Source organism: Hippocampus bargibanti, linkage group LG09 (assembly GCF_051943395.1).
Source record: "Hippocampus bargibanti isolate YZ-2025 linkage group LG09, ASM5194339v1, whole genome shotgun sequence".
NCBI classification, from domain to species: domain Eukaryota; kingdom Metazoa; phylum Chordata; class Actinopteri; order Syngnathiformes; family Syngnathidae; genus Hippocampus; species Hippocampus bargibanti.
The window spans coordinates 6377069-6389991 of record NC_142742.1 but is presented as its reverse complement, the minus strand read 5'-3'; the positions used below and the strand labels follow the sequence as shown (position 1 = coordinate 6389991).

The following is a 12923-nucleotide window of genomic DNA, read 5'->3' as shown; positions in this document are numbered from 1 at the left end:
GCACATCTGTCAGTGAATGAGTTAAACAGTTTAAAAATGTATTTACGTCTGTAATTAAATGATTGGAAACAATAAAATAACGTACAAAAATTCAAATCAATCAACAAAAGGCCAACAACTACTGATCTAAGCAGTTCTGTTTGTCGTTGGGTGATTTGCAGGGCTAGCATATCCTTGGCCATCAAACCAGAACAGTGAGCTGTTCTGGATTACAAAGCCATTAAGCGCTACGCGGCTCAAATTAAGTCATAAATTGGAAGTTTTTGTGACTGTTTTGCGTGTTTGCACGACGAGAAAATACAGCCCGAATCCTATGCGCTCATAAAAGCCATGCGTCCATGTACACAGTTGGATGTCTCGATTCAGACGAAGCGCTCCCATGGGTGTATAATTCAACATTTGACATGGTCGGACAAGCCAGCGAAAGCCAAGCTGGGAAGAGGCGAGTGTGAGGCAAGGCCTAAAAGAGGGGGGGGGGGGGGACTTTAACTAAAAGAGAGAGGAGGGGAAAAACGGAATGTCTACACAACAAAGACAAAATAAATCAAGGTGGACTGTAAAAATGTCAGATGTGGCTCCGCAAGCGAGGAGTGGGCGGTGGGGGGGGGGGGGAAGCAAGAGAGAGAGAGAGAGAGCTAGCTAGCTACCGAGCTAGCCATCTACCTAGCTAGACAGGTATAGCTCAGTAGATAGCTAAGTACATAGCGAGAAAGACAAGAGAACAATAATAATAATCATCATCATATCTTATTTGTAAGTGCCTTTCAAAACTCTCACCCGGAAGTAACTCAAATAGATAGAAAGCCAGCTAGCTAACAGATACCTAATAGATAGCCAGCCAGCCAGACAGCTAGCTAACTAACTAGATAGCCATATAGCTAATAAATAGCGAGCCACAGACGAGACAGACAAGAGAGAAAGATGAGAGGAAAAAAGTCTTGTAGACCACAAAGATGCTCCATCATCCAGGCTCTGTCTTAAATGGGCTTCTTCTGCCCCCTGCTGGTCAAATATACAAATCAAATAATTCAACCACAGCATAGCTGTGGCGAGACTCATGTTAAGTGGACACTAACCATTGTTACCTCGCGGTTCGATTATCGCGGCCCTTGATGCATTGTGGATTTTTTTGAACCGACATTTTTTAAAGGCCGCAAATGGCAGCGAAAGTTACTACAGTACAGTACTGTAACACAACAGCGTGTTGAAAAAATGGGTAGAAAAAGCTGGAAGTACCGGAAGTACGGTAATTTAAAGGCCAACCGACGCCCCGAACAAGTTGTGTCCATAATTTGTAAAATCGCTTCAATTGACTTCTACTAAGCATATTTTACAAAGATTCCACCGCATATAGCTATATTTTATGTTTTAAGACTTGCGCTGAATATTCCGGAAGTCTTGTTTTTGAGTTGGTGACGAGTCCGTAGGTGACGTCACAGAAGGAACGCCCCTGACCGAGAAAGGACACACTGTGGCAGTCCTTTCATCACGTCAATGCATTTTGCGGGACTTTGTTTGGTCTGAAGACTTCATGTTGATGGCGAAATTAGAAGGAAAATACATAAATAATGCAATGGTGAATCCTTGTGTGTTGCACCGAAAACTATTTGATATTCGCTGACAAAAATCCCCACGAGAAAAAAATCAGCCCATTTCCACGGAGCTTCGTCACCATCTTCTGCCATTTTTGGGTGCAACATTTCTCTCCAGATACATAAAAAAATGACACGGAATAAATTATTTCATCGATTGCAAAATGTGTGCTTTCCTCTTCAGAACTATTTGAATCATATTCATAACTGGATGAGTAACAAGAATGCATCTTCTCCAAATCTGAAGCCATTGTTTTGATTCAAGGCAAGGCAAGACGTCTTGGCGTGACACCACGAACTAGGGGGCGGGACCTTCTGAAACTGGTCATTTCCGGTTTCAATTTTAAGTAGTTTTTAGACACTTAAAGTCATTTTTATGGGTGTTTAGCATTTGACTAAAAATACCAGCCTGTGTGTTTTGGGTATTTTAGATGCTACAAAACGTTTTTCTGATGTCAGTTAGGAAACAAAAAAAAGTGGTGTCGGTTGTCCTTTCATTACCTATGTAATATTTTAGTTGCGAACGAAATTGCCACTAACAAAAGTGCCCGCTAAATGGCGGTATAAGACTATGGGGACAGGTAAGAGCGATGGCAGCTCAAAATGAAGCCCACGGATATTGTAGTTTTTCCCGTCACACTTCTCACCCCCACGTGACGCGAACGCTTTCCTCCACAGCTCTGACAGGTGTTTTTTTTCTCCCAGAGGTATGCGGAACTTTTAAGTCTCTATTGGCGTGTGCGTGTTGTGGCTTTAGTCAGCCCACTCGAGGTTCAAAGCAGACGAAGGCGGATGCCAAGTGTTCAAACAAGCAGAACGACAACAAGTGCACCCAACATGGACGCAACGGCTGTATATTAGTCTCGCGCCTTCCTTTTCGGCCTCTTGTTGGCTTGGTTCTTTCCCTTGTGATTTTCACCCGCTCAAGTGGTAGCCATGAAGTTCTACGGCCGAATCCATCTCCGAATCGGGGAAGCGGTGGACCTGAAACCGACCACTTTCTCCCGGCGCCACTCGAAGATGTTATTGAAGAACGCCTCGACGAACATGGACCCTTATATTGTCCTGAAAGTGGACGATGTCAAAGTGGGGCAAACTCACACCAAACAGAAAACTAACTCTCCGACCTACAACGAGGACTTTTTCTTCTCCGTGCAAGACGGACAACATGTCGAGCTGGCTGTTTTTCACGAAACCCCCATCGGATACGACGATTTTGTGGCCAATTGCACCATCCGCTTTGTGGACCTCACTGAGAACGCCAACAGCGACACGTTCCATGAGGAATGGGTGAGTAAACGCAAAGGGGTCAAAGTGGAGGGAGGGGGGGGGGGGTAACTATTATTAATAATAATTTGTATTTATAATGCCAACTCTCCATCAAGGTCGAAAAATCATTTTTCGGATCTGAGGTAATTTATGGCCTACATCACCTGCTGCCTATTCATTATTATTCTTGAATGATTTACACATTAAACGAGTGTCATACGAAATGTATAATTTTTTTTTGCCCAATCCACATCTTAAAGGACAACCGACGTCTCCGGGCAAGTTGTGTCCATAATTTGGAAAATGACTTCAAATGACTGCTACTGAGCATATTTTACAAAGATTCCACCACATATAGCTATATTTTAGGTTTTAAGACTCGCATTGAATATTCCGGAAGTTTTGTTTTTGAGTTGGTGACGAGTCCTCACCCTACGTCACTGAAGGAACGCCCCTGACCGCAAAAAGGACACATTATAGCAGTCCTTCCATCACGTCAATGCATTTTGCTGTACTTTGGTCTGAAAACGTCGTGTAGGACCAAAAAGAGGCAGAAGAGGGCGACAAAGCTCCATGTAAGGAATTAATCAGCCTTCCTTACACGGCTTTGTCGCCATTTTCTGCCTTTTTTGGGTGCGACATTTCCCACCCCTGATTCCTCAAAATGTCACAGAATAAATTTTTAATCAATTGCAAACATGTATGCTTTCCTCTTCAGAACTATTTGAATCATATTCATAACTGGATGAGTAACAAGAAAGCATATTCTCTGAATCGGAAGTCATTGTTGTGATTCTCGAGCAAGACAAGACGTCTTGCCATGACACCACGAACATGGGGGCGGGACCTTCTGAAACTGGCCACTTCCGGTTTCAAATTTAAGTACCTTTTAGACACTTTGTCATTTTTATTGGTGTTTTGCATCTGAATAAAAATATCATACTGCGTGTTTTGGGTATTGTAGATGCTATAAAACGTTTTTCTGACGTCAGTTAGGAAACAAAAAAGTGACATTGGTTGTCCTTTAAATGTTGTCCTCTTGTCAGTGTATATATATATATATATATATATATATATATATATATATATATATATATATATATATATATATATATATATATATATATATATATAAAACTTCAAAAAAGTTTTTTGTCATCGAAATAATAATAATAGAAATAAATGGTAATAGGGGGTCTTGTGTGGAGGGGGTGATTTTGTGTATGTGTGTGTGTTTGTATAACTAGACAAAGAACACTAGTTTTGTGAGGACCACCAACATTTTATACCATACATAGTGAGGACGTTTTTGACATGTGAGGACCTTTTGGCTGGTTCTCATAAGTTTTTCATTCTCAAGGCTTCTAGAGGGTCTTTTTCACCCAAAATGATTGTTTGGTGTATATTTTCATTTCACTTGGATACACACACTTTTTACTCACTGTCTATGTTTATGTGTGTGTGAATGTGTGCGTTTTTAATAGGAGGAAAAAGTTCATACCACAAAAAGTAAAATTATTTTAACCAAATTCACCACAAGGATGAGGACGTTGAATGTACCCATTCAGAAACCTCACTCCTGCTGTTATTTCAGTTTCAAGTCCACATTGTATTGCTTTGTTTTTCAAGAAGTTGAAGTGGGAAATGGGGTGAAATTTAGTGTTCAAATGTAACACTGGTTCTTCTCTAAACCTATCGGCAACCTAGGTCCTCACTCCTTATCTGGAGTTATTCGGACCTCACAAAACCATTGAAACAGGAATGTGTGTGTGTGTGTGTGTTTGGTGGTTGTGTTGAATGACATAATGACATAAATTTTGAATTTAAAAATCTCAAAACTATACCATGTTTTTAAATTCGTGTAATTCTGAACCTGAAGTGATTACATTTAAAATATATTTTTTTTCCTTCAGAGCTGTGTAAAAGTAAAATAAAATAAACAAAATATCCCCCCCAAAAAAATAAAATAAAAAAATATTGTTGACTTATACCTAAAGGAAGTTAGCAACACCCGACGGCATACCTGTCTACCTGTACGTTTTTGCCGTACAAAGTACATTTATTATGCATTTTAAAACATGTACGACGTACAAGAAAATCTGTACGGAAAAACGCAAATTTGTCAATTATGGGTACCATCCGGTATACACCATCTATCACGAAACGGTAAATCAATCAAGTCAAACGAGTTTGCCGCGGTAGCCTCTATCTCGGTATTGTTTTTTTTTTTTTTTGTTGCAAACAAAGCGAGCGGTTTAATGCTACTGTGTGCATGCGGGATTTCCCATTGCATCATTCCGATCACAAAGCGAAAGCAGAGCAGTAGGCCTACATTACAACATACTAGTATTGAACTTTCCTTGGATACAATCATCAAGTCGCAATGGCCGAACCTGAATTAAAACGTCGTAAGTTAAATGGAAGCGGCAAGCATCACAGAGTGGGAGCAAATGTCAGGATGATACGAGGGATTGACTCAAGCTTCGAAGAAAGGTGTGGAATATTCGTATTGTGTTTGCAAAAAAAAAGACGTGAAAGTAGCTGCCTCCGGTTTCTATGATTTAAAGATGTATTTTGATACAAAGAGCCACACCAAAAACATAGAAGTCTGGAAAACATATCCATCATCATTTATTAAGAAAATGTACAGAATGATATAACGAAACACATGCACAATATAACATGTTAAACTACATAAATAAACACGTTTGGAAAAAAAATATGGTGTAAGATTATTTTGTATTTTGTACGGGAAAGTACGACAGTTTGTACGGCCGTGGAGGTTGACAGGTATGTGACGGACATGTTATGAAGAGGGATTTGGATTATTTTTTTAATACAAGTTTCTCTGGTCATTTCCTTGTTGATCATTAGTCATGTTTTTTTTTAAGTTCCATCCATCGTCGTCAACTTAACATAGTTTGCGAAATGAATTGAAGATACAGTGAGACCTCAACTTACGAACTTAATTGGTTCCCAGACAGAGTGTGTAAGGCGAAAAGCGTGTACAGTAAAGTCTCGTTATATCGATATCGGTTATATCGATAGCACCGCTTATTACGATACTATTTTCATTTCCCTTGCACATTTCTAGTCTTTTTATGTATAATTAGTACCGTTTAGTACGATACCCGGTTATGACGATAATCCGGTTATTACGGTGCTCCTTTTCATCCCCCGCCGGCCATTTTTGTTGTTTATATCGATATATCCGTCGCGCCATTGGTCAACTTGGTCACGTGTCTTGTTACGTGAGCCGCCATCGGTCGCGCCATTGGTCGACTTGGTCACATGAGCCGCCATCGGTCGCGCTATTGGTCGACTTGGCCGCGTGACTTTGTCACGTGACACGCCATCGGTCGCGCCATTGGTCAACTTGGTCACGTGTCTTGGTTACGTGTCACGCCATCAGTCGCGCCATTGGTCGACTTGGTCAGGTGACTTGGTTACGTGCCCAGCACCCGTGTAGCAGAGCCATTTTCATTTTCAGACGCTAGCTCGTGTGTAGCAGACGAGATTGAAGTGTTTGTGTTAAAAGGTAAAAATGGGAAGCAGAAGAAGATTGATGACTTTTTTAAATTGTATACATAATACAGTAAGATGTAAGCGTTGCAGTTTCCCTGTTGTGTTATGTACATGCCCACTGTACTGTATATGAATGCAATCGTTTTTTGCAACAATGTTTCTTGTTTTGTCTGCTGAAGCGCGATGATTTTGAAAATTATTAACATTCCATACTGTGTATTAAAGGACAGCCGATGTCACTTTTTATTCAAATGCAAATAAAAATGACTTCACGCCAAGACGTCTTGCATTGCTTGTGAATCCAAACAATGGCTTCAGATTCGGATGCTTTCTTGTTACACATCCAGTTATGAATATGTTTCAAATACACTGTAGTTCTGAAGATTAAAGCATACATGTTTACAATCATTAAAGAATTATATGTGCCATTTTGAGGCAACATTGGGGGAACATCTCACCCAAAAAAAAGGGAGCTAATGGCCAGCTCCGTTTCTTATATGGCGCTTGGCTGCCCTCTTTTGGCGGCTTTTGTTGAATGCAGTTCGGCGCAGGATCGGATATATCGATAGTCCCGGTTATATCGATATTTTTTCGGCCTCCCTTGGGTATCGATATAACGAGACTTTACTGTATCTCAAAAACAATTTTCCCATAGGAAACCATTAAAAGGGGAATAATCCGTTCCCGGGTTTCCATAAAATATACTTGTCAACTAAATAAGCCTAAAAAACTACACACAACATACTTTATTCTATGTATAATAGATGTGCTTTTGTATTGTAATGAAAGAAATACACTGCATTGTATCATAAAGTCACTTTATTTACATTTGTGATGGCCATTTATGGCGTGATGGAATGGCGTTGGAGGTCGAAGGTCAAAGGGAATTGCTGTTTGGAAAGAGAGGCGCATTACATGAGGACTGTAATTAAAGAAATAAACTGTTCTGTAAGATAAAGATTTATTTACCTTTTTGATGGTCGTTAATGGCTTATGGAATGAGAGTCACCTTCCATATGGACTGTTGGTAACTTAACATCTGGTGCTGTTCGGTCGTGTGCTTCCGCCGAAGATCACTGTGTGTGTATTATGAAAATAGTGCTTATTATAAGGTTTATTTTTCATAAATTTGACGTTTGTAAGACGAAAAGTTTGTAAGATAAGGTGTTTGTAAGTTGAGGTCTCACTGTATAGGATTGAAGTATTGCTGTATCAGAATCAGAAAGCCTTTAATCATCCCACAATGGGGACATTTTACTGTGTACTGTGTCGCAATACATTCCATTTCTGGTAAACTCAAATACATACGACCGTGTCAGCACTCATCCCACCCTTCTTCATCATCAACTCAGAAACCGCAAACACATCTTGAGAGTGTCACTTTGAAACACACCCAACACTGGCGTCGGAGGGTGGAAGGTGGGGGGTAGTACTGTGTGTTCTCTTCTGTGAGCAGTTAGCACGTTTTAACATCAGTTAAGGTGCTTAAAATATGTCCTGGACTCACAAAATAGTCCAACTGTGTTTTTATTCCTGAAAATTAATGCCTCTGAAAGTCAAAGTATATGGAGATAATCAAAATAACCACCATTTGGTAAACCTGGTCCGCAAGTGAGTCGGGGACAGCAATCCCTATCGTGGCGACGCATTCATGGTCATTCTTTAGCTACATGTTTAGCGCTGTTTTTTTTCGTGTCCTGTCACGGCTAGGCGCAGTTTGCTCATCCCCAATCTCTTCTGAGCTCGACCACAAAAGCAACCTTGTTCTTGTTTGTTGATTAACTCATTCACTGCTAGACGTGCAAAAATTTGTCCACTCCAGTGCCAGGGTTTTTGTCATTGTCACTTGAATTCCAGGACCCACAGAATATTGAGTTTTAGGACGACATAAACATTCGATTCAGCGTGAGAAACCTTAGACTCTCTCTAATTAATTCCTAAGTTATATGGGTCTGGAGTTATATGAGCTTGAAATGCGGGCGGCTGTCCAAAATGCAATGCATATATAGCGCTTTAACAACAGCTGAAGCTGGAACAAAGCGCCGACATGGAAAAAGGGGAAATGCTGCCGTTCACATTTTTGGATGTCAACCACAATAAAAGTCATTATTCTTGACTTCAGATTTGAAAACGAGTTATTCATTAATTTGCTGTGTGCTCTATATGTCATATTTGAAGGGATTTAAACATTCTAATGGGTTCCCCAAATTCATAACGGCCCTCGAGAGGAAACCATAACTACAATGTGGCCCGCGGCAAAAAAGGACTTTGACACCCCTGATATAGAACAAGGCCAAAATCAAGGCTTTTGGGTGCGCTTTATAAACCGGAAAATATGGTAATCCATCATACACCTGAGTGAACAAACGATTTAAAATGATTATGTGCAACAATCCAGAGCCATTGAGCATGGCCCACTGGTGTGATCATATTGCACACAAAAGCACTTCTATTTAGGACAGGAAAGCAAAAGACGTGTTTATATTCAAGTGATCACCATGACATTTAGACTTTTTTTTCCAATGCTACCGACTTGATGCTATTTTGCACGGCATTGCGGTGAATGCTTGCTCGACTAAAACCACCATGTTTTTCTTCAAAATAAAAAATAAAAAACAAAGAGTGAGAGAGCCCCAAACGACATCCTTAGTGATACTTTGTAAGATGTTCAACCTTTCGACGATACTTCCACCCCGTCTATAACTTTAGATAGCATAAAAAAAACTTTTCTGATGGTATGAAGTTCTGAACCAAATCGAATGTTTTGGATTCCATCAGACAAAGTGTGTTAATGAAAACATTTATTACTGAAAAGCGCACTGACAAAGTACAAACTGAAATTGCTAGCTAGAATGTCAAGAAAAAATGGATACAACAAAAAGCACAAAGACACAGCTAATATACAAACAAACAAAATATCAAAAATCCAATCATGCGAAACCGATAGCTCCAGATCCATAAAAAGACGTCATGAAAATACTCGATGACAAAACTAAAACGACAATGAAAGCTTTTTTGAGGTCTAGAATTCAACACTTAAAAGCACAACAGTGAACAAGGTCAATAAACCGCCAACAGACTCAGCAGTTTGGCAGTCCTTAAATCCAGTGGCGGGCCGTGGATTTCATCATTATAGGCCTTCAGAAGTTGCGCTGCTTCCAGACGTGTTTTCATATTTAAGCATTTAACCAATCACATTTTCGCTAACATTTATCACAATCAGTTCTGCGGGCCCTGTCGCATTACATGTGTCGATCAAACTGTTGCTCTAACCAATCAGATTTCGAGTTGGCAACCCAAAAGAGGTACCAACGCCTTCTTGAAGGCGCTGGTCAACGTCAGAATTTTCGCAAACTATGATAGGCAAGTAACTAACCAATCATAGTTTGCGAAAACTGCTCCGATGACAAGCCTCTAGTGACAATAGCATACTGGCCAGAACTAGCACACTGTATCGGTAGAGAGCTGCATAAATAAATATATTTGGTTGATTTAATAGCAGTTTTGTCAACCCACAATGGCTGAAGCAAGAAAAGAAATGGATTTGATTGGAGATTTACCGTTAAAGTCATTTTCAAGACGGACTTTTCAAGAAAACATTCACATCATTAAGAAATGTCAGTCAGTTATATCCTGGCTAATGGTACCCGCTACTGGACTTCTAGTAAATCACACCACACTTTATTTCAGTCTGAATTGATTCAGAAATAGCACTACTGAAGGCCTAGCGATGAAATCCACGTCCCGCCACTGGATTTGAGGACTTCCAAACTGCAGTTGTCGGATTATTGACCTTGTTCGCTGTTGTGCTTTTAAGTGTTGAATTCTAGATCTCAAGAAATCTTTCTTTGTCATTTTTCGTTTTATCATTGAGTGTTTCCACACTCATTTTCATTCATTGAAAAGCATGCTTGTTAGTTTTATTTTTTGAGGATGATTGAATTTCAAAAATTCGAAAGAAAGGGAGGAAACTCCCAACTTGGTTGATGCCATTGCGCACCACATTTGAGGCAATCCTTGCTTACGATTCATTTTCACAGTATTAAAACCTATGACTTGATTTACAATGTTCTATCTTTGTCCAAAAACGTGACGCCTCGACTTCAACCTAATTTTCATAGATTTCTTTAAACCCATAGTGGTGGTGGATAAAAGCAAAAAATATGAAAATCTCTGTTCTAATCCTTTGCACTTTGTGAGACGTCACTTATTAGAGCTGAGGCACAGGCCTCCACAACCAGCGCAACCTGCCTGACTCGCTTTGTTGTTTCTGTCAAGGTTTTTGAAATTCCTCTGTCATTATATACTTCCTAGTAACTAGTATGTATTTACCCTCACACACATTTGTCTCTGTCTCGTGATCACACTTTTCAAACTCGGTTATTACATGTCCTGATGAATATTTCATGTGCCCTTTAATCTGATCACACATCGCTGTCCACTGTCCCTGATAGTTAAACCAGTGCTGGGCTGTCAAGGCCTGCAAGGCCTTCTATATTGGCCTAAAATATCTGAATCACAGACGAATGTGAATTATATTTTGTCTTTCAACTTCCTTTAATTGCTTTTCCTCTGTTGTACTGCTTCCAGGTGTGTGTTTTCGTATTTAAGCATTTAACCAATCACATTTCAGCCATCATTGAGTTACCAGGGTCAGAAATCTACCTGGATGCCTTCCCAATCAGTTCTGCAGTCCATGGAGCATAAAATAAGTGTCGATGAAACTGTTGCTTTAACCAATCAAAGTTCAAGTTGGCAACCCAAGGCCTGCTGGAAGGCCCTGGAAATGTCAGCGTTTTCGCAAACTATGATTGACGAGTCACATGATTAGCTAGTCACTAGCCAATCATAGTATCACTAGCCGCTAGTGACAATAGCATACTGTATCTAGCTCACTGTTTCTGTAGCGAGCTGCATAAGCAAATATATTTTTGTGTTGATTTACTCGCGGTTTTGTCAACCCACAAAAGCTGATGACGAAATAGATTGGGTTGCAAATATACTGTTCAAACCATTTTCAAGAACAAATAGGCATCACTAAGAAAAGTTAGACCAGGGGTGTCAAAGTCATTTTTTGCCGCGGGCCACGTTGTAGTTATGGTTTCCTCTCGAGGGCCGTTATGAATTTGGGGAACCCATTAGAATGTTTAAATCCCTTCAAATATTACATATAGAGCACACAGCAAATTAATGAATAACTCGTTTTCAAATCTGAAGTCAAGAATAATGACTTTTATTGTGGTTGACATCCAAAAATATGAAATTTTGGCTCAGATTTTCGCAGTCATCATGGAATTTAACAAGTTTGATTTGCTTTCGCGGGCCGAAAAAAATGATGTGGCGGGCCGGATTTGGCCCGCGGGCCTTGACTTTGACACCTGTGGGTTAGACAGTTCCAAAGCTAATCAAAAATAGCAAATAATATAGCAATTTTATGAGGTTATCACGAATGCACACGTTCAGAGTAAACATTTGAACAGTTTAATGACAGTTTCTTCAAGTCTCAAGTTATTTCCTGGCTATCAGCATTCTCTTGTGCACATGTATTAAATCACACCACACTTGCAGCTGTGGCTTGATTCCGACGTAGCACTACTGAAGGCCCAAGATTGACATACATTCACGGCCCTCCACTGGGTTATATGTCCTTTGTTCATAGATATGTGTCTGGTGCAAATTGTTTTTGTATCTCTGTCTGCAGAAGAACTTGGAGCCCGAAGGCCGCCTTTACGTCTTTATTAAGCTGAATGGATCATTCATAGACGGTGAGGTCACTGCAATGTCATGTCTTGTTATCTCCTCCAAACAAAATGTTGATTTGACACTTTGACACTGTTGTAAATAATAGGTTGCTCGTCTTTAAGTAGCAACTCTTTCATGCACCTTGTTATTGGATTAGCTTTTATGAATCTCGCAGTGGAGAAATTTACAGGACCTGTTGTAGAGGCAGCAACTTTCGAGTTGCCATCGAAAAGTCAAAACAACAAAAAAAAAAAGAAATAACAAATAATGTGACGCGACACAAAAGACAGTCATTCAATCTAAAGCACTTTATGCACCAGCTTTGTTATATGAAGCAGTTCCCGATAAAAGAGGAGCGGATCAAAGTGTCTTTTTCACCAGTGGCTCAGGGACGTCATGGTGAAATGTGCACTTTTGCTACAAGCTAAATGTTGAAAGCAAACTTGAAGCATCCATTCACGAAAAGAGATTGTCTCACATCTCCTGTCCCACGTAATTCTGCTTCAATTCCAAGCCGCGGCAGTTCCACATATGCTTCGACGCTGCTTTCTTCTCAGCGCCGGCTCCTCAAGCCATGCATGCATCCATCCAGCCGCAGACTGGATTGGATCTGATAACATGATAAGCTGTCCGCTGTAGTTTTACCTCGTTTCCTTGAAAATTGTCACCAAAAAATATAAGGGGTAAAATAAGATTGACATTCTCAGTTGGACACCTAGGCCTGGTTGACTGTGCACAATGCTATTCTGTTGCATAAACGAACACAGACTGGTGGACAGGTTACATAATACCTTG

General features: G+C 40.1%; 1 protein-coding gene across 1 annotated transcript in view; it reads left to right on the top strand.

The window, feature by feature from the left end:
- The first annotated feature begins 2322 nt into the window (after positions 1 to 2322).
- The window catches only part of prkcha (protein kinase C, eta, a), a 27481-nt gene continuing 16880 nt past the window's right edge, over positions 2323 to 12923 (top strand). The window contains exons 1-2 of the mRNA XM_089004030.1: positions 2323 to 2882; positions 12088 to 12151. Of these exons, the coding sequence (XP_088860156.1) occupies positions 2529 to 2882; positions 12088 to 12151 (418 nt within the window). The 5' untranslated portion in view covers positions 2323 to 2528. The remainder of the gene's footprint in view (positions 2883 to 12087; positions 12152 to 12923) is intronic.